General features: G+C 43.0%; 1 protein-coding gene across 1 annotated transcript in view; it reads right to left on the minus strand.

Moving 5' to 3' along the window:
• Positions 1-22,500, minus strand: part of LOC308077528 (sodium channel protein type 3 subunit alpha-like) — a gene marked incomplete at both ends in the record, with an annotated part of 152,644 nt that overhangs the window by 72,447 nt on the left and 57,697 nt on the right. The window contains 3 exon segments of the mRNA XM_080418276.1: positions 11,187-11,381; positions 20,854-21,015; positions 21,889-22,062. Coding sequence (XP_080274402.1) covers positions 11,187-11,381; positions 20,854-21,015; positions 21,889-22,062 — 531 coding nt within the window.

A 22,500-nucleotide genomic window follows, 5' to 3' on the forward strand; every position in this document is an offset into this window, starting at 1 on the left:
CTGTGTTTCGTAAACCTAAAGGTCACAGGTTCACATCCCACAAACGTATGACATGCCATAAGCACCATTTGTTCTGATTGGTCACCAGATCTGACCACAGAGAACACAAGCCGGCTGCTCCATGCACGTGCGTGTGTGTGTGTGTGTGTGTGTGTGTGTGTGTGTGTGTGTGTGTGTGTGTGTGTGTGTGTGTGTGTGTGTGTGTGTGTGTGTGTGTGTGTGTGTGTGTGTGTGTGCATGCATGTGAGCGCGTGTGCCTGTTGGACCCCACCCTTGAGAACCATTGCGTTGCATCATGACATAAGATGATGACATCACAGTGACGTCACAGTGACATCACAGTGGGTTGAGGATTCAGTGTGCGATTAATAATGTCACACACACACACACACACACACACACACACACACACACACACACACACACACACACACACACACACACACACACAGTGTGTGATGAATAATGTCTGAGCCACTGTTTGACAAGCTGTTGAATAATTCGGAGTTCTGCTCTTAGACAGATTAGCTTCACCTTAAACCGCAAACCGCGCGAGCGAGAGACAAGGTGTCTAGGTCAGGTAGATCAAGTAGCAGCTTCCTGTCTCTGTTCCCTAATTACTGTGTCTATCCACACACACACACACACACACACACACACACACACACACACACACACACACACACACACACACACACACACACACACACACACACACACACACACACACACACACACACAAACAGACGCACACGCACACAGCTGTGACATGGATGGGTTAACTAGTTAAGTACAAATGGCATCATTAAAGGGTTAGAATTACACCTTCAGACTGCAGGAAGGGGATTACATCATAAAGGCTTATTTTGTGTGATCTTGAAATAAATTGTGTAGAAACGTTAAACGTTTGAAACATAAATCTTGTCTGGGGTTCCCTCTGGCACAAAGTACTATCAGATGGAGGTCCGTGAACAAATACATATTCATTTGGGGGTCCTGACATGAACATGTTTGAGAACCACTAACACTGTGGATCATGAAAAAACTGATTAGCCAATGTTACACTGAAATCGGTGACCAATCCAAGTATGTGACTTATTAAATGTACTTGTTGTGTGTCCGTGTGTGTGTGTGTGTGTGTGTGTGTGTGTGTGTGTGTGTGTGTGTGTGTGTGTGTGTGTGTGTGTGTGTGTGTGTGTGTGTGCGTGCGTGCGTGTGTGTGTTAGGGCATTCACGAATAGTGATTTTTAGCACTCGACTTATTCGACCTAAAAGTAGTCAAATATTCGATTATTCGACGGTGAAATATATATTTTTTTCATCCAATACAAACGAGCCTTTATCATTAAAATGCTGCGTTGCAAGCCTTTAAAACAATCAGCGATTAAAGGGTTAACTAATAGGGGGGCTGGGAAAGCCAGCTGTGCGTTCTGATTGGTCTAAACCCAAATCAGCTGGTCCAGGCATAGCAGATCTACAACTGCACATTGCCTCACGGATGGACGCGTTGTGAGCTTATAGATCTGCTATTTTCGGTACGACACTCTTCTACGACGAAGCATAGCATAACATGCGTTGCTGCTGCTCTGCTCTGTTTTGCCATGGCTCTGGTTGAAAAGAAACGTAGCAAACTTATTAATTCAGTTCATTTAACTTGGAATAAGTCAGAAAATGATTGTTCAAGCCTATCCTATCTACAATTATGTTCAACAACAACCACAGTTCCATCCTTCGGTCCGGTCGTTAAAAGGCATCTTTCTGGCATGCGTGCTGCTGTTTCAGCGCACCACTACCTACATTGAGTGAAGGCACAACGTCACATACAGTATGAAATGACTTGACAACAATCAACCATGAATGGATTAGGAGAACTACCAACACCAGAGCTCACAGCTGCTTGTCTGCGGTAGAGAAGCCCCTGCAAAAAATAAATAAAACAAAATCTAAAAAAATTACAATCAAAATTAGAAAAATTATAATATTAAAAATAATAACTGAATAATCGACCTTTGATATTAGAATATTTGAATATTCGACTATTCTGTGAATGCCCTAGTGTGTGTGTGTGTGTGTGTGTGTGTGTGTGTGTGTGTGTGTGTGTGTGTGTGTGTGTGTGTGTGTGTGTGTGTGTGTGTGTGTGTGTGTGTGTGTGTGTGTGCGCACGTGCGTGCGTGCGCGCGTGCGTGTGTGTGTGCGCAGGTGGTGGAGTACTTCAACGGGAAGTTGAAACATCGCAGACAGAAGCGTAACGACGACAAAGCCATGAAACTGAAACGTCTCAGCAGCGTGAAGCCAAGCGAGGCTAACGGCGCCGTAATAGGTAATACACACACACGCAAACACACACAAATATACATGCAATACATTTTATATTCAATATGGTTATAAATGGTGCCAACCGTTCCGGTTACCAGTTTAACCAGTGGTGGCAACAATGTGGAAATACTCTGTTATAAGTACAACTACTTGAGTAAAAGTACACAACAGCCTAAAGGCACAGACCACAACCCACATAGACACATGGTAACACATGCAAATACATAATGACACACAAACACGCACATGCACACACTCACACGCACACGCACACGCACACACACACACACACACACACACACACACACACACACACACACTGTGTAGGTCAGTCAATATCAGTGGTTGTTACATAAGTCAGGTCAAGTCAATTGTTTGTCATAAAGTATGTTTAAAACACACACAGTTGAACCAAAGTGCCACACAGTGTTTCCCAAACACTGGGTCACGGTCCGATTTTGGGGCACAGGCCCATTGTATTTATGTGCCACAAGTAAAAAATGTAATAAAAATAAGGAAAAAACTAACAAACATCTAAATATTCTCAAAAGATTTTCAGAAAGTTTCAAAACATTTGTAAAATTTGTAATTTCACGAATAAGCTCACGTATCGTCGTAGATCTGCTTGTAGATTGCGATTTTCACTATTTTCTTTCTTTTTAATAGGGCTAAAGTGATGTTTTTTTGCTGTAAAAGCTTGGACCTGTGACGTGACGTGCAGGCTGGAAGGGCAGAGGCTATTCCGCAGGAAAAAAAAAACGCACAATCACCATTTTGCTTCAGCTGGACTCACGGGACAGTAAGACGCACCTGGTCTGAGTGACCCAGGCTCTGAGTGACCCAGGCGCTGAGTGACCCAGGCTCTGAGTGACCCAGAAGAGGATTGAGGTCACAGGTGGCCTGGCAGTCCATTCAGGAATTTAACTACTTGAACCCCAGTGTCACGATTCTGGGGGGAACATTCGCCAAAAATAGCCAATCTAAGCTCACAACACGTCGCGTTGCCATAGACTGTTGAAATGCATATGGAAGTGGGTCGTGACGTCACCCATTGGTTTATTCAGAATTTCCGGTCCCGAAAAGCAACCAGAAACAAATGCTATTGGCTGGACGGGCAGCGATCTTCACTATTAAGTAGAGCCAGTAGAAGCCCTAGAAGCATACCCTACCTAATCATCAATTTTACAATTAATGGGGGCATATTTACAATGCATATCATGATCATTTTAAACTAGCGACTGAAAGCATAAAGTATTTTGTGGAAAGTATTTTTCTGAAAAAAAGTGTGTATTATGGAACCTTAGAACTCAACTAAACCAGGGGTCTTCAACGTTTCTCAGGTTGAGGACTCCTTAGCTGAGAGAGCGATGAATCAGGGACCCCCAAAATATATATTGTACAAAATGTTAAACATAAGTTCCTGTTGGCGCTAAAAAAGGCAGATGTGAAAAATGCAGGGCAAAGGTTTTTCCTTGGCCTCTAGAGAGTGCACATACAAAGTTTTACACAGATCGGTGCAGTTGTAGGTAAAAACACGAATCGGCCTGCTATAGCGCCACCATGTGGCTGATTTGAAAAATGTAAAGTGGCATTTTACCTGTGAAAATGTGCATGCAAAATATCACGGAAATTACAAGCTGTGTTCATGATTTGAGGCATTTCGTTGACAAAAATCTGCCTCCTGGTGGCGCTATAACAGGCCCATGTGAAACATTTGGGGCAGAGGTTCTGCACTGGCATCCAGGGAGTGTGTGTGCACAGTTTCACGTCGATCAGGCCAACGGTGCCAGTGATTAGCTGTCGACAGACGGACGGACACACACACACACGGGCGGATTGACAGGGTGCAAAACATAGTTTTCGGCCTGGCGGAGACAATAATATACAATTTAATTTTATGCATTCATTAAGAGTCACTACGAACTGATGAGACATGTTGGCCTCATTAGATGCTCAGTTAAGGGAATCCTTTTTCAATTGCACACCAGCACAAACACACGCGCGCACACATGCATGCGCACGCACACGTGCGCATGTGTGTGTGTCTGTGTGTCATGCCCTGCTGCTCCAACCAGTAGATCAATAGTGTTGATTGGCTAACATGACAACATGCCCTGAACATACCAGCCAATGACCTTGCTGCTCTGCCGCGGTCAATAAACCAATAGCCGGAACAACAAAGTATGTTACCATGACTACCGGTCTGTCTGTCTGTCTGTCTGTCTGTCTGTCTGTCTGTCTTTCTGACTATTGGCATGAGAGCTATAACTTGTACGTGTGTACGAGTGTGCATGTGTGTGCGCGTGCGCGTGTGCGTGTGCGTGTGCGTGTGTGCGTGCGTGTGAGTGTGTGTGTCTGTGTGTGCAGTACTCCGGTCCCACCCAAGCCCCCGTTAGGCTAATTTAAGTAAAGTGAACCATTTAGTTAGGTCAGAGGAACACCCTCCTGGTCAAGAAAATCACGTGTGCACACACACACACACACACACACACACACACACACACACACACACACACACACACACACACACACACACACACACACACACACACACACACACACACACACACACACACACACACACACACACACACACACACGCACGCACGCACGAGGTAACCTGGAAATCTAGAGGAGAAATGTAGAAGGAAGACAGAGAGAAAAATAGAATACAGACTCAACACGAGACACAGAGAGAGAGAGAGAGAGAGAGAGAGAGAGAGAGAGAGAGAGAGAGAGAGAGAGAGAGAGAGAGAGAGAGAGAGAGAGAGAGAGAGAGAGAGAGAGAGAGAGAGAGAGAGAGAGAGAGGGGGCCATGTAAAGAGTATGAGAGAATGAGGACAGGAAATCCTACACAGCGGGTGTGTGCGTGTGCGTGTGTGTGTGTGTGTGTGTGTGTGTGTGTGTGTGTGTGTGTGTGTGTGTGTGTGTGTGTGTGTGTGCGCGTGTGCGTGTGTGTGTGCATGCTTGCCAGTGCTCACATGCCTTTGTGAGCGTGTGTTTTGTGCATGGCGTGTGTGTGTGTGTGTGTGTGTGTGTGTGTGTGTGTGTTTGTGTGTGTGTGTGTGTGTGTGTGTGTGTGTGTGTTCGTGTTCGTGTTCATGTTTCTGTAGTGTTCATTTGTCTTCACAGATGAAAACATCGAGTTCAGCTCCATCTGTTTACCTGCAGGTGTTCCACAGAGAACAATGAAACACAACACTGTACATTATACATTATATTACCACAACACAACACTGTACATTATACATTATATTACCACAACACAACACCGTACATTATACTACCACCATACACACTGTAAATGATTCTACCACAATACAACACTCTACATTATACTATACACACTGTACATTACTACCACAATACAACACTGTAAACTACTATCACAATATACCATTGTAAACTAAACAATATATATACTACCACAATACAACACTGTAAAGACTACAAAAAAGCATAACACACCACTGAAAAACTACAGCATCCAGAATGCACCACTGTAAAACTATAACTACCACAATACACCACTGTAACAAACTAGGCTGGGACCAGACCAATCTGCCAGTGCAAAAACAAATTGCCCTCTGCGATTTGGGTCTGGCACCGCTCCGTTGTGAATCCATTTCCTGCTTCAGAAGTCTGGGGTGACCAATCAGGGCCCAGTATTCAAATATGGGAGACTGTAATTGGTAGTTGGTTTGTAGGTCTAACCAATTAGGTCGAGAGTCATTGTTTTGATCCCGCCCCCTTGGGAAAAAAAACGTCCTCATAGAAGCACCAGACTCATATCCACGCAGTGATATAGTCTGGCTACGCGAGGCTAGTAACGAAATACAACACGATACAACACTGTAAACTACAACTACCATAATACACCACTGTTAAACTACATATCACATAATACACCACCACAAAACTACATCTGCCATAATACACCACTGTTAAACTACATCTCCCATCATGCACCACTGTTAAACTACATCTTCCATAATGCACCACTGTTAAACTACATATCCCATGATACACCACCACAAAACTACATCTTCCTTAACACACCATTGTAAAACTAAAACAAACCAAAAACGGAAGTCTGACATCACCTAAGTTATCCCCTTGGATCACAAAGTTATTTTCTCCATTCTAAATAAATGGCCTTCGAATTGGGCGACGTTAGTTATCATTGTGTGTTATTATTTAGTTAGTTTGATGAATGAGAACTGACAACGCTATACTCTCCTACAGGAGGTAACCAAGCCCCCAGAACCCAGAGGTTGCATTGAAGCGCATTGGACATGCTGGCCATTCATAGGTACTGCAGCTTAAAACGGCCTGAGGCCACTGTCACGAACGAGCGAAAACGGTTTCGACCAATGGGCTCGACTCACGAGTTTGCGCACAGGGTTGCGCATGGAGGTGACGCAAGACGTGTCACAGAAGCCTCAAATAGGCCCCCGTCCGTCACATGTCCCAACCCGGAAGAAGGAGTTATTTCGGCCCATGCGCTGTGGGTGAGCAACTCAATGCAAGTGGATGAGCAGGGATTTCCGGTGCCCTCTCTATTATTTCTAACTCTATGGAAGTAAGAAATCAAATACAGTGCAACACAACGCGGACGGTAGTGCCGTGATCCGGAAGCACGAGTAAAGGGAGTTGTAGTCTTAAGGTATTTTTTAAGCCTGAGAATTGCAGTCGATTTGTAAGTGACCTTTTTATTTTCTTATACTCTTTGGATGAATTAGTACCTTTTCACCGTCGGTTGATGCTTCATAACCATATGAGTAAAATCACCAGACTCATTTATTTATGGAACACAGTTCTTATATGAAGTGATGTTAAAAAAAAGTCTATGGATTTAGCCTGTGGCCAGTGACATGCACCCCTCCCCCCTCCCCCCTCACACACACACACACACACAGGCATACGGGCGAGCCCCCGAAATAGCGAGAACACGCGCGGAACGAGCAGTAACGACGCGCCACCATATATGCCGAAAGAAAACTGTCAATTCAGCCGTCCTGCTCGCCTCACGCCAATCTGAACCAACCGAAATACACCATGTGTCTCTGACACACACACGCAGGCACGCACACGCACGCACATCGCTTGTCTCTAATGGAGGCAGATGCTGTGTGTGTGTGCAGATGCTGTGTGTGTGTGCACACGCGCGCACGCGCGTGTGTGTGTGTGTGTGTGTGTGTGTGTGTGTGTGTGTGTGTGTGTGTGTGTGTGTGTGTGTGTGTGTCTGAGACAGATAAGGGATAGCACCCTCATCTCTACTTTATCTGCCGGTGAAAACATGGATGCTTACGCAGGTGAGAGCACACGCGCTCACTCACACACACGCACACACACACACACACACGCACACGCACGCACACACACGCACACGCACACGCACACGCACACACACACACACACACACACACACACACACACACACACACACACACACACACATACATTGTGCGACATTAGACCGCTGGCTCCGAGGATTAAACCAAAATGTGAGTCCACACAGACACACAGAGTCCACGTCACCCCGCCAGGAGAGTGCACGTGGCCCATCCACTGCCGGAGGGCACGTGACAAACACTGAACCAACGGAAAAGTATCAACAAAGAGCTTTGAGACTGAACAACGACGACAATTTCCTGAAAAAGTAACAGTTTTGGACATACGAGGTTTCCATTGCGGAGGCGTGATGTGAAGTTATCGGACGTAGCAGCTAAAACGTGTCCTAAATCTGTCCTTTCGCCCCAGCTGTGTTGATCTGACAACAACAACATTGAGCTAACAAGGACGTTGTCGTGGTTCTGTGGCGCTGCTTGTTCGGTTTGGAAGGTTCTCGAACAATGCCAAGAACCAGTGGTGTAAAGTAACTAAGTACATTTACTCACATACTGTACTTAGGTACGCTTTTGAGGAATTTTTATTTACTGGATTATTTCCCACTTGCAGTACTTTTACTTCTACTCCACTACATCTCAGAGGTAAATACTATACTTTTACTCCACTACAATTATTTGAAAACCTTAGTTACTAGTTACTTTGCATATATAAATTATTATATTGTAAAACATACATTAACCACTTTAGCCCTATTTTATACGTAGGCTTTTTGAAAATAGCAGATCTACAAGCTCACAAGCTCACAACGCGTCGCGATGCGATACGTTGTGAGCTTGTAGATCTGCTATTTTCAAACATTTTTGTACTTTTACTTTTGGTACTTTAAGTATATTTTGATGCCAATACGTGTGTACTTTTACTCAAGTAACATTTTTAACACTGGCCTTTTACTTGTAACAGAGTACTTCTACATTGTGGCATTGATACTTTTACTTGATTAAAACAATTCAGTACTTTTTCCACCACTGTCAAGGACCACCACAATGGTGTGTATTTGGCCGCGGACTCCCGTCCCTCAAAATATTCATGTTATGTCATATTATTTACATATTATGTAAAAAAAAAAAATTCACTTAAATCTTGAACAATTATCAAAAATGTCACTGTACTTTTGCATACTTGAGTATTTTGGAAAAGCTAGTACGCCAGTACTTTAATTCAAGTACGAATTGGACAGAGCAACTTTCACTTGTAGTGGAGTAATATTTGACCGGGAGTATATCTATACTTTTCACTAGCTGTATGTGATTGCAGTGTGTGTGTGTGTGTGGGGCAGGTTTGCCTTCCGTGTCTGAACCACTAGGATAATGCTCCATTTTTGGGGGCCCAGGGGGCCCAGGCGGCCCTGAGGTGGGGCCTCTCGTTATCACCTGGTGATGGTCCAAAGTATGGAGGCTAACCGCAAATAATAGACAGGAGAGAGAACAAAATATCCTGAGGCCCGAACTTGACTCCCTGCCTAAGACCATTACCGTGGAGAGGAGAGGAGAGGAGAGGAGAGGAGAGGAGAGGAGAGGAGAGGAGAGGAGAGGAGAGGAGAAGAGAGGAGAGGAGAGGAGGGGAGAGGAGAGGAGAGGAGAGGGGAAAACGAATGCTATTGGATGGAAGGGGAGTGAAGGGTGGGTCTTCTTCACTAGCACCCAATCACAAGCTTTATCATCAATTGTAATAATGAATGGGAACATCATTTACAAAAATACATGTCATGCTGTGTGAAAGAAGACTCGGAACTAGCGATTAAAAACAAAAAACGTCTTTTTGAAAAGGTCAAGTCACCATTGACTTCAATGGAATGAATATTCTCTTGCAGCCGGAGGGGAAACGGCGCCACCTTATCTTCATTAATGAGAACTGCAGCGTTTTCATGACTTCCGTATTGGCTTCATTTGGCAGCATCTAGCCTGGATTTTCCCTCCGGAAATCTCATTTGTCATTTATTTCAGGAGTGAGTCTGGCATGATCGCCCATTCTGCAATTTTGGCTGTGGGCTGGAGTTGGGCGGGAGTAATACCGTTGACTGACAACCCTTTCAGCCAATCAGCAGTGTTCCCCTTCAGCCAATCAGCAGTGCATGTTTACCACCTCCAGACTAATGTGACGCAACAGGACTTTTGAGACGGCCATGCCCAAAATAGGTTGCCTTATTCGGATACATGCGTGTCACTGCCCGCCCCTGCCGGTTCTCTGATTTTTCTTTTTTTAAATACAGTAGGCTCCGTCATGATTAATTGACCACATATATGAAGTTAAACAACTAAATTCTATCCAAACAATATCTTAAAAGTAAATTCCGTGCCTCAAAAAATAAGTTTGAGAGCGTTTTAAAACCGAAAGTAAGAAGTAAAGACAACGCACAAACAACAATGGCTGCCGTTCCTTTTGTTAAATTGTTAAAATTATGTTTTTATGTGGACACGCCTCCAGTTCATTAAGTATACCTGGTTCTCACCCTAGTACCTCCTCCACCACCTTAGCACCATCCACCTGTCCTAGTACCTCCTCCTCCTCCTCATGCCCACACCTGTTGTGTTATGATAATGAGGGGGAGGGTATATTTTTATGTCACTAAAGGGCTGTTTTTCTATTGGCACGTTTGACCCTCAAGGTTTCAGCCTCCAGGTAGAAACTCAAAATAGTCAGAGAAGACATAAAACACCATGAAAACACCACCAGGGGGCTTAATGAAGTTCTATCAACCTCATAGACACATGAAAAACAGAAAAAGTGCAAAACCATGGCACCACCTCTTTAAAATTAAATACGTTTTGACGTGGACTTTGTTACAGTGTGTGTAAAGGCAGCTCTCCACCGCATCGATTTAGTCCTGACTCGGCGGCAGGAGGCGTTGGAAAGCTGCCGACAACTTGTTGTCGGATAACGTTGTTCCGTCAGATCCGGGCCTTTATCAACCCTGACTATGAGAAACATGTTCAGTCTTTGGGCCGACTGGTAGAGCCACGGGGTAGTGAAGAGGGGGGGAGAGAGGGAGGGGTAAAGGTTTGGTCGGAGCTGGCTTCGGTGTTGCCAGATTCTGTGAGTGAAACAAGCGACCAGGTCTACGAAAACAAGCCCAAAAGAAGCGACCAGATTCACCACTTGAGCCCTATTATATCAGCTATTTTTCAAAAATAATCTTGAAAGTCAGCCCAAATAAGCAACTACACTTCAGAAACAAGCCCAAACAAAAGCAACCTGTAACTGCATGTTTACAAGCGACTTTACAGGAAAACAAGCCCAAAGTCGCCTATAATAAGCAGACCTGGCAACACTGGCAAAATCTTGCAGGGCAGATCCGCCAGCTCTAAGGCATTAGCACAACAATGTGCAGATCGGCCGACTGCTTATGCTGAACTAAATGCTAACTTTTGCCGACAGACTACCAGTCTGTTGCAGTCTGTTGTAGTCTGAAGTAGTCTGTTTGGTGGAGAGTCACCTCAACAAAAAAAGTGTGTACTCACCACCAGGTTGCCGATGACCATGACCAGCATGAAGACCAGGATGCACAGGGGCTGACCGGCCACCTCCATGCAATCCCACATGGTCTCTATCCACTCCCCACACAGGACCCGGAACACGATGAGGAAACTGTGGAAGAAATCTTTCATGTGCCACCTGGGGAGAACACAGTCCTTGGAGATCTTACACACACAGTCCTGATGGAGAGAGAGAGAGAGAGAGGGAGGGAGGGAGGGAGGGGGAGAGAGAGAGAGAGAGACACACACACACACACACACACACACACACACACACACACACACACACACACACACACACACACACACACACACACACACACACACACACACACACACACACACACACACACAGACAGACAGACAGACAGACAGACAGACAGACAGACAGACAGACAGACAGACAGACAGACAGACAGACAGACAGAAATATTAAATGTTAATTTGCTAAATGATCAATCAATGTTTTGCATAAAAGCAGAGTTGGACTGCTGCCAAATTAAAGCACAACACGCCATCTACATATTAACCCTCCACGCTGTATAAAGCCACAATCCATGGGTTTCACATTGTAGCAGGGTGTACATTTAACTGTAAGATTCTAACCTGGGAAACTCCCATATGGGAATATACGGCTCTAACTAGCTCAATCCTAAAAGTTCCAGCACTTGAGGCACGCAGGAGACCGGGTTCAAATCCGGGGTAGAAGAGGAAAGTTACATAGTGCAGCTTTATAAGTCCCGGATTGCAGCTTTAATTGATTAAAGATTATGCATAAAGAAAATAAATGCCTCGGCGTGTTTCATTGATTTCAGAAAAGCCTTCCATTCCATCTGTACAGGCGAATGGGAGGGAGGGAGGGGGGGGGGCACACATATGATTTGATTGAGGACATGTGTATGAAAATCATATGTTCTATAATGAAATGTGCAACAGACAGACAACCAGGGCCAGGCAGTGAGCCAGGGGCTTAAATCTAAGTCCAATTCCATTTCATCTATACAGCAAATATCAATGTATAATCTACAGCAGTGTTCTCAAACTGAAGACCCCAAAAGAGACATTTGATGTCTCCCTGCATGGGACCCAAACTAGTGAAAATAGCAGATCTATAAGCTGTGTTTACAAATGGGCCTACATGTGACCAAGCCCCCAGAGTTGCTGAGAAACATTGAAGCTGCCACCCCAGTGGCCAAAGCTGGAACTGCAGGCGGGGAGAACTACATGCACGCGCAAAACATACTGACATATATTTATATTTATACATATAAATATGTAAACATATTATACATACATACATATGCATTTACATATAAATATGCATCTCGAGTGTATTTAATAAATATATCGCGTTCAATCCTTGACACACGGGCTGCCGTAGAACGCTAAAAGGACACTAGTGCGCATGCTCATAACTCTATGGGGATACAAAATCGAACCAATAATTCTACTTCCGGCAGGTTTCCGGGTGCTTCAAAACGCCACTGAGCACATTCATTGAAATGATAGCTTGGGGCGGGGCAATCCGCCCTCTAGTTATATTATACCTCTATGCATGTGACCCACAAAATGGGTCCTGACCCACTGTTTGTAAATCTTGGATTGACGTTATTTCCGTATCCGGGTGTGTTACGGTGAAAATGGTCACTGCGCGTGTTGAAGAACAGTGTGATCCTTTATAAAAAAATAAAAAAATAAAAAATAAAATAAAAATGTTTATTACGTCCGTGGCAGAATTGGTAATTGGAAAGAATTACGTTAATTACGTCCTTGGCAGTGAATGAGTTAAAACCAGGAAAGCATCTGTGTCATTTTAGATAGTAGCTATATATACTGTATATATTTAGCAACATACGTTTTTTTCAGAAAACTCTTAGGATGTATGACAGTGGTTTAGAACAGTGGGTCTCAAAACTAGCAGATATACAAGCTCACAGCGATACATCTGCTATTTTTTAAAAATCTTAATTTAGATTTTTTTTAACACAAATCTTCTCTTCTGGGGGTCCCTGGCACAAAACATTTTCAGATGGGGGTCCACGGCCAAATACATACAGTATCAATGTGGCGGTTCTCGGCACGGACAAGTTTGAGAACTACCGATTTAAAAGGTGTTTGTAGAATCAGCCTCAGGTCTTAATGGGTTAAGCCGATGCTCAGGCGCACAGACCCCCTGGCATGAGGGGGGCCGCAAATAGGCCAAGTGCAAAATAAATAAACATCTGTCTGGGATGGAACAGTTTTTGGGAACCCCAGGCTGTACCAGGTCACTTCTCCTGATCCTTCAAACTGACACTCCCCCTCACCAGTGTTGTCGACTAAAACTATGAATGTTCGTCGTCTGAGGATAACTAAATAAAAACAAAGCCTTGATGACAAAGACTAAATATATTGGCAATTTCGTCAACAATTTAAAAACCAAGGAAAAGCATGGCCACCAAGGTATGAATAGTCTAACCCCATCCCTAAAAAAATGCAGTTAGCTGGGCTCATTTAAAACAGCCCTAAAAACTCATCTTTCTGGAGGCCATAAGAGGAGGTAGTACCAGTTTCCCGGTAGACAGACGACCCCCCTCCCCTTTTTTTGTATATATATATATTTTTTTTTTTGTGCTTTTTTCTTTGTACATAGTGGTATTTTTTCCTCTGTATTTTTATGTTGATATTTGAACTGTTTGGTTGCTACTATATATGTCTATGAAATTAATTCAAGGACCTCAACGGAAACAAGTCCGCAAGGACTTTTTTGTCGGACCTTTTAGACAAAAGTATTATAAATGTAACTGTGTTGTTTTACATTATTTTACCTAATACAAATCAATCAATCAAAGACTAAAACTAAGACTATAGTGGAGAAGAGATCCAGTAGAACTGAGATAAGTCATTTTATTCAGATCTACATGCTCACAACGCGTCTGTGAGCTTGGAGATCGGCTATTTAAATCAGGCATTGTGACGCCAGCAAGGCTCGCCAAAAATATATTGCACAACCCTAACCCTAGTTGACTAAAACTAAACTAGAGGTGGGAAAAGTACCCAAATGTTTTACTTAAGTAAAAGTATCAATACTGCAATGTAGAGGTACTTCGTTACAAGTAAAAGTCCGGAATTCAAAATTTACTTGAGTAAAAGCACAAAAGTATTGGCATAAAAATGTACTTAAAGTACCAAAAGTAAAAGTATTAAAATGTTTGAAAATAGCAGATCTACAAGCTCACAACGCGTTGCGATGCGACGCGCTGTGAGCTTGTAGACCGGCTATTTTCAAACAGCCTAGGTATAAAACAGAGCTAAAGTGGTTAATGCATGTTTTATAATGTATTATTACACGGCTTGGTTGAATGCTCGATTCTGATTGGTCAGTCATCGGTCATTATTTCTTGATAATGACCGATGAGCTCTATAACGGACCGCTCTGTAATCAGAGACTCAGAGCACCTGCTCATATCAACCTGCGTTGCTTTATGCTTTATCCAACATGACAGCCATGTAAACAAACAACCAATGTCATTTACAACTAAACGTTGCTCTCAAGAATGTTTTTGAAAACATTTGAAGTGAGAAATAGACGATGCAATAACCGAAAAGTGATTCTATTTGATCCACTTCACTTCCTTGTTTATCGTGGCTCAAGCCGCTCAACAACGGGGGAAATACCAAAACGTTCGCCCCAAAACACAGTCGCCCAGGGGGGAAATCCGGCGGTATTACAGGCAAATCGGCAGTATATAGAATGGGGGGCGAGTGTGTTTTGGGGCGAGTCTTTTTTTTATTCTGTCATTTGTTTTCCGAGGCGAACTTGTCCGCCCAGCCCAATACTTATGGAATACTTTCATTGCCGTAAGCAAGGAAATACTTCGTTTTGTTGTTACTTTTGGGTAAATGTATTTATGTATTTATTAAGTAGCCGTGTAATAAGCGGGATAATGCATGGGGAGGTAGTCATTATTGAAATTTAAAGCCCTTCAGGGGGATTAACCACCTCGCCCTGTCGGGCTTTAAATTTCAATAATGACTACCTCCCCATGCATTATCCCTTGCATAATTTATATCTGCAAAGTAACAAGTAACTAAAGTAGTCTACTTTGACTAAAAATAGAGTAACACTAAAACATTGCCGGTGACTAAAATATGACAGAAACTAATGGAATGGAATTTTGTTCAAAAGATTATGACTGAAACTACACTATCAACATTTTGCTGTCAAAATTAACACCGCTTCACCTCACCCCAAACTGACGATGTAACCTCCCCCAGTACTAGAACAATGTCAGTATCCAGAGAGCAGGTACAGCTCTCGCCTCGGCACCACAAATAGACCTCTCCTCTGCCTGTGTCGGCAGCGTACGTGTTAATAAAGACCCACTCTCTATTCTTAACCCATTCAAACCTGAGGCCGACTCTACAAAAATGTCTTCCAATAGCAGTGGTTCTCAAACTGTTTCATGTCAAGGACCCCCAAAATGACATGTATTTGGCCGCAGACCCCCATCTCAAAATATGTTGTTCCAGGAACCCCCCCCCCCCCCCCCAGAAGCAAAGGTTTGAGTTACAAATGTTCGCTTTAAAAATATATATTCAAAGATTTGCACACGTTTTCAAGAGAAAAAAAAAAAAGCAGATCTACAAACTCATAGCGCGGCACTTGGTGCCACGCTATGAGCTTGTACATCTGCTTTTTTTCGTCAAAGTCAAAAGTCAAAAGTATAAAATATGGTTAAAGTGTTTAAAATGATTGTGAAGCTATATTAACTAATTTTGCTGGGGACCCCCCTAGTATCCAACCAAGGACCCCTGGGGGTCCCCGGACCCCACTTTGAGAAGTTGTTCCAAAGACTAACCGCTTTCTGAAAAACCTATATGCTGCTATATCAGTGGTGCTCAAAACTCAAAAAGACTTGAGTTAAAAAATGTTTGCATTGAAAAAAAAAAAATATATATATATATATATATATTCAAAGATTTGCACAAATGTACAAATGTTTAAAACAAATTGCAGATCTACAAGCCCATAGCGCGGCAAAAAGTCACGCGCTATGAGCTTGAAAATCCGCTATTTTTGAATAGCCAACCAATGCTATGCTATGCTAACCAATGCTATGTGCTATGCTATGCTACATAGCTAAAATGGGTAAAATGACAGAGATGCTTTCCCGGTTTCAATGGTTTAATGTAGCCTGTCTCTGTGTGAGAGCAGGTTAAGTGAACAGGACAGCGAGTCCTGCTCTAACATTGCCGTCATGACTCATCACCACCGACTGTCCCTTGTAAGAATATACACCCTAGAACATTTACATTGCTCTGTTTTATATATTCAATATACAGTACGAGTCCCTTTTTCACCCCATCTCTGGTGCAAGGCTATTGCGCTGGCGCTAAAGTTAATGTAGCTAACGACAACTACCATTGAAAACAAACAAACAAAAACGCGCCACCCGAGCTCCCACCTGCCCACCGTGACATCTCCATTCTGAACTGTTGTAGGCAGTGGAGGAAAACGTACTCAAATGTTTTACTTAAGTCAAAGTATCAATACTACAACTTGAATAAAAGTACAAACGTATTGGTGTCAAAATTGACTTAAAGTACCAAAAGTAAAAATACTAAAATGTTTGAAAATAGCAGATCAACAAGCTCACAACGCGTCGCGATGCAACGCATTGTGAGCTTGTAGATCGGTCAAAAGCCTAGGTATAGGCTAAAGTGGTTAATGTATGTTTTATAATGTAATGATTTATATCTGCAAGTAACTAGTAACTAAAGTTTTCAAATAATTGTAGTGGAGTAAAAGTATTATATTTGCCTCTGAGATGTAGTGGAGTAGAAGTTAAAGTATAGACAATTGGAAATACTTTGTATTTGGCCGCGGACCCCCGTCTGAAAAGGTTTGGTGCCAGGGACCCCCATGCAATATCGGTAGTGTTAATGTTTTTTTTTTACATACAGAGAAAATACAATAAAATAAGAAAAATAGACGATGTTTATCGATGTATTAAAGCAGTTAAACTGATTATGACGCTATATCGACTTAATTTAAGTTAATATAGCTTATAGGACCCCCTGGGACCCCCGAGGGGCCCCCGGACCGCAGCTTGAGAAGCAGTGCCATAGGGTGACATAGTTTCCCGAACAGAAGTGTCCCATTTGCTCCTCTGGGGGGGGTGTCTGTCTGCTGGTCTTATTAGCACACATCTGAAGAAGACATTTCGCTGAGTCAGTCGGGGACACTCTGTGCTTCCTCTCAGGAGATCATGGCTCCAGGTCTGCCTCAGTCTCCCACACACACACACACACACACACACGCACACACACACACACAGACACACACATCATCATGACTCATGAAAAAAACACCCAGCGGTGGGAAAGTAACTCCAGTACAATTTCGAGGTACTCGTACTGTTTTTTACTCGAGTGTTTCTTCTGTATTGCGATGCTGAATACATCTACTCGGCTAAAAGTCAGAAGGAACATATTGTCCTTTTTACTTCACTACTTATTTGAAAACTTTAGTTGCTTAGCTACGTTGTAGATGTGGATTACTGAAACATGCATTAACCACTTAAAAACCAGTGGTTAATGTTTAACCAGTTTAACCTAGCCTGGTTACAAACCATAGACCCCGCCCACTCTCTGAGCGGACTGCCTCTTGGTCTGGTGTTGAAATGTGAGCCTATAGGATATCTTCGATACCCTCCAGTACCGTCCAATGAGAGTCGGAGGTGGGGGTGGGTCTATACGACAATCAGCGAATATCTGCTAAAACAAGCTGTGCGATGACGTCACATGTAGGCGGATCCGTGGATCTCTTGTGATTGGTTTAGGAAAATTCGAATCCCCTCCCCCTTGCAATCGTCGACACTGCAGCCAATTTCAGACTGAAGCTCCACACAGCTTCAGGCTGATAATCAGGCTAAGTTTAACCGCTTTAAAGGTCTGGTGAAATGAAAAATATGTTTTTCACACTTCTGGAGCATATCCGTGGTCATCATATGGGCATACATAACAAGGTTTTTTTTGGTGTATTTTTATATCAAAAGTCCCTAAAAAGCCAATCTTAATTACTTCCTGTGAACACAAACGTGCTGCATGATGACATAGATCAACTTTCATGAATATAAATTAATCTTGATTTCGTTCACCTGTGTGATTCCCATAGCTGCACGTTCCTCAAAAAACAGCTGATTTTAATTACAGAACTACTCCGTTCTGAACCTCATTCAAGATGACATCCAGATGGTGTATTACTCATTGTATAATCTGCACACTAAAATATGAATCTGAAAACATTTTAGGTTAGAAATAAGCAACTTGGTAACAAACATTCTGCACAGTGGCCGTCTCTCTCTCCCTTGGCCAGCGTGCGCCTGCAGGCTACAAACACTAACACTGTGCACCACGTGAGTGAGATTCTACCGTGCCATAGCCTGAAGGGATGGAACCTTCTGATTGGTTGCGAGGCCAGTTTCAGATTGAAACTTCAAAATAACATGACCGAAAATGTCATTTCACTGGTCCTTTAAGGAAATAAGTGATACTCCCCTTCCTGTCTGTGTACATGACACAAGAAATAAGGACTGCTGCCCAAAACGTTTTTTTACCAGCTTACTTTAGGGAGCTGGTCAAGGAAGACCCTAAGGAATGTAGCCATTTCCTTCAAAATGGGGGCGTGCACTTCATTTCTTATATATACCCCGTCAGGCAAAAGGGCCGAGGCTTTAGGGAAAAGGGGCGTGGCTTTAAACAACGCTAAAAAAGACAAAAAAAATAATTTGGTGGCCAAAGAAATGAACTACAGATTTTAAAGTTCATTAGTAACTTCATTAATAATAATGACATTTGCTATGTCTCTGAAACAGTGTTCAAAGGGGTTTCATATATTTAATACTGCAGTTTTTTATTGTTTAGCTTGCCGCAAGCTGGGATACATTTTGACTGTGTCATTTTTACGGGGCCAGGCTCTACAGAGCAGGGCTCCGTTTTGTTAGTGGCATTATTCTTCTTTTTCTTCTTCTTCTGCCGTTTTTGGCAGTTCTGGCTGAACCGTGCTGTCGCTTTTTACGAAACTCTGCCTTATGGTCGTGTGTCATGAAAAACTATCAAGAAATAAATCTCACACTCATTCGTCAAAGGGTGGCGCTATAGCACTCAATTGAAAATGCCAACTTTGAACAGGTACAACTCATGCCCTGTTTGACCTACAGCCATGAAACTTCGATTCACACATGCGTCTCCTCATGCCTGACAACTTTCACACTTTGACCTCTGACGTTTAGATCTCCCACCATTTTGAATTATATGAAAAACATTCATTGGCTCATAAAATCTTCATTTTTTCACTTATGGAAAATCCTCCACTAACGTTTTGTCGGCAAAGGTCCTAAGTTCATATGCAAAAAGTTTCGTGCAGATTACTCAAAAATCCCAGGAGGAGATGAAAATGATTCATCTGCCCCTAACACACACATGCAGACTCACATTTCTTTGAAACTTTGCAGTAATGTAGAGGGTCATTCCAAATATCACTGAAACCAATCTTACTCCAATTGGCCAAAGGGGGGCGCTATAGCAATTTTTTGAACATGCAAAACATAAACAGGCAAAAGTCATGCCTCGTTTGGCCGACAGCCATAAAACTTGCTTACACTTGTGCCTTGACTCATGAGGAACACATCTATCACTTTGACCAGTAAGCTCCGCCCTTAGATTGTCCACCATATTGAGCAGTTTGAAAAACACTTAAACCCAGAATTTCTGAGCAATTTGCGTGTGTCATCTGTGTGAGCTCCTTTTTAACAAATTCAGGTCTGTTGGTCCAATGGCTTCTCTCTACAGCATCTGCCTTACAACCGCAAGGTCGCCAGTTCAAGCCTCACTTCATGCAGACTTAGTTTAAAGTGCATTGCAAACAACATGACTGTATCAATGAATACATGTGCAATTGTTAAAGATAACATGAAATGCTTATTTGAGAGTAGGTTTTTTCAATGTATGACATACTTCATTGTGAAAATAGCCGATCTACAATCTCACAGCTTTTCAGATAGCAACGTTTTGTGAGCTTGTAGATCGACTACTTTCACTAGTTTCTGTTCCGAGGAGACGTAGAATTTCTCTATCCGTAGATGGTTAGGGAACCAGTGATCTAGAGTAGTTAGCAAAACAAAGGCTTGGTTCATCAGGACGGAAAGACATATATATCTAAAGACACTACTAGGGCTATCATATCTCTAGCTCAATGAGAAGAGAGGCAGCCTGTGAGTCCGGAGGTCACTGGTTCGATCCCTGTCCCCGATGACGTGTTGAGGTGATCCTGATTTGGCATTCTTAGGTTTATGCATAGTGTTTCTTGAGGTTAGGGGTAGGCATAGTTTTACTGAGGTTAGGGTTAGTAAGGGTGGGTGAGAGGTGGCATTGCAAAAAACATGACCTTGTTAAGCTCAGTCTTTTATGTTTCTATGGCTTATTGTGCATATTACTTATAGTTTCTTCTCTCTGCAATCCCTGGCCCTGTGTTATCGCTGCTTGCAGCTATATTTTTTCTTGTTTTTTTTCTCCCCCAGGATAAAAGTAACTGATAGTCATTTTGTTTCAGAATAAAAGTAGCTGGTATTTCAGAATAAAAGTGGATGGTATTTCAGAATAAAAGTACCTGGTAGTTCTTCCCAAAGAGCTGCATGCCGACCACAGCGAAGATGAAAACGATGATGGCCAGCACCACCGTGAGGTTCCCCAGGGCTCCCATCGAGTTCCCGATGATTTTTATCAACGTGTTGAGAGTGGGCCACGACCTGGCCAACTTAAACACTCTGAGCTACTCACACACACACACACACACACACACACACACACACACACACACACACACACACACACACACACACACACACACACACACACACACACACACACACACACACACACACACACACACACACACAGTTGTTGTTGTAGTTTTGTAGTTTTTTTTTCAGGTTGGGGTAATGGTTAGGATTAGGCATTTAGAGGTCAGGTTTACGGAATTCAAGTAAAACATGATTTTCCCATAGTTGCATGCCAAGTGTTATGCACCGGAAAATAGCCGATCTACAAGCTCACAACACGTTGCGCTGCGTTATATCGATGAACATTTTCGTCTCTAGGCTTACAGTTAAAAATGGCCCAAAGGATTAAGAAAGTTATTCATAAAATCTTCGTCCTAAAATGTTAATGCGCCCGCGCGCGTGTGTGTGTGTGTGTGTGTGTGTGTGTGTGTGTGTGTGTGTGTGTGTGTGTGTGTGTGTGTGTGTCAGTGGTGAAAAAAGTTCTAAAACTATTTACTTAAGTAAAAGTATCAATACTGCAATGTAGAAATACTCTGTTACAAGTAAAGGTCCGCAATTCAAAATTTACTTGAGTAAAAAAGTACAAAAGTATTGGTATCAAAATGTACTTAAAGTACCAAAGTAGAAAGCACTCATTATGCAGAATGTCCCATTTCACAAGTTTTCAAATGTATAAAAATCTTCTGAAAATAGCAGATCTACAAGCTCACAATGCGTCGCATCGTGACACATTGTGAGCTTGTAGATCGGCTATTTTCAAATGGCCTTGGTGCGTGCGTGCGTGCGTGCGTGCGTGCGTGCGTGCGTGCGTGCGTGCGTGCGTGCGTGCGTGCGTGCGTGCGTGCGTGCGTGCGTGCGCGTACCAGTCTAAAGGATCGGAGCACGCTCAGACCCTCCACGTCGCTCAGACCCAGCTCCATGAGGCTCAGAGATACGATGATGCTGTCGAAGATGTTCCACCCGATCTGGAAGTAGTTGTATGGATCCAACGCTATGAGCTTTGACACCATCTCTGCTGCGAAGATAGCTGTGAACACCTGCCCACCACACACACACACATTACACATTACATTACATTACAGTCATTTAGCAGACGCTTTTATCCAAAGCTACTTAACACATTGATTGCCAAGATCGCATTGATACGTTCTTTCAAATCCATCGCTTGACTGCCAAAATTCAAAAGATCGCATGTATGCGTTCTTTTGTCTTTTCATTGTTTAATCTAGGATGGCGCTGTTCTGTGAATTTTTCATCATCAGTTTCGCTTTCTGTTTACTTCACACTCACTGGGTTCCGGATTCATGACGCAGATTCCGTTTCCGGTTCTCTAGAAGCTTGAAAGTGTCATTTTAGGCCAGAATAGGGAAAAACACGTTTTTTTCACACGGTATAAAAAACAAACGGAGAGCTCCACTTCTATTTTCTTTAGTCTGGATGACGAACAGTTATCGTCGTCGTGTATCACCAACGAT

Source organism: Gymnoscopelus braueri (assembly GCF_963280865.1).
Source record: "Gymnoscopelus braueri genome assembly, chromosome: 21".
In the NCBI taxonomy this organism is placed as follows: domain Eukaryota; kingdom Metazoa; phylum Chordata; class Actinopteri; order Myctophiformes; family Myctophidae; genus Gymnoscopelus; species Gymnoscopelus braueri.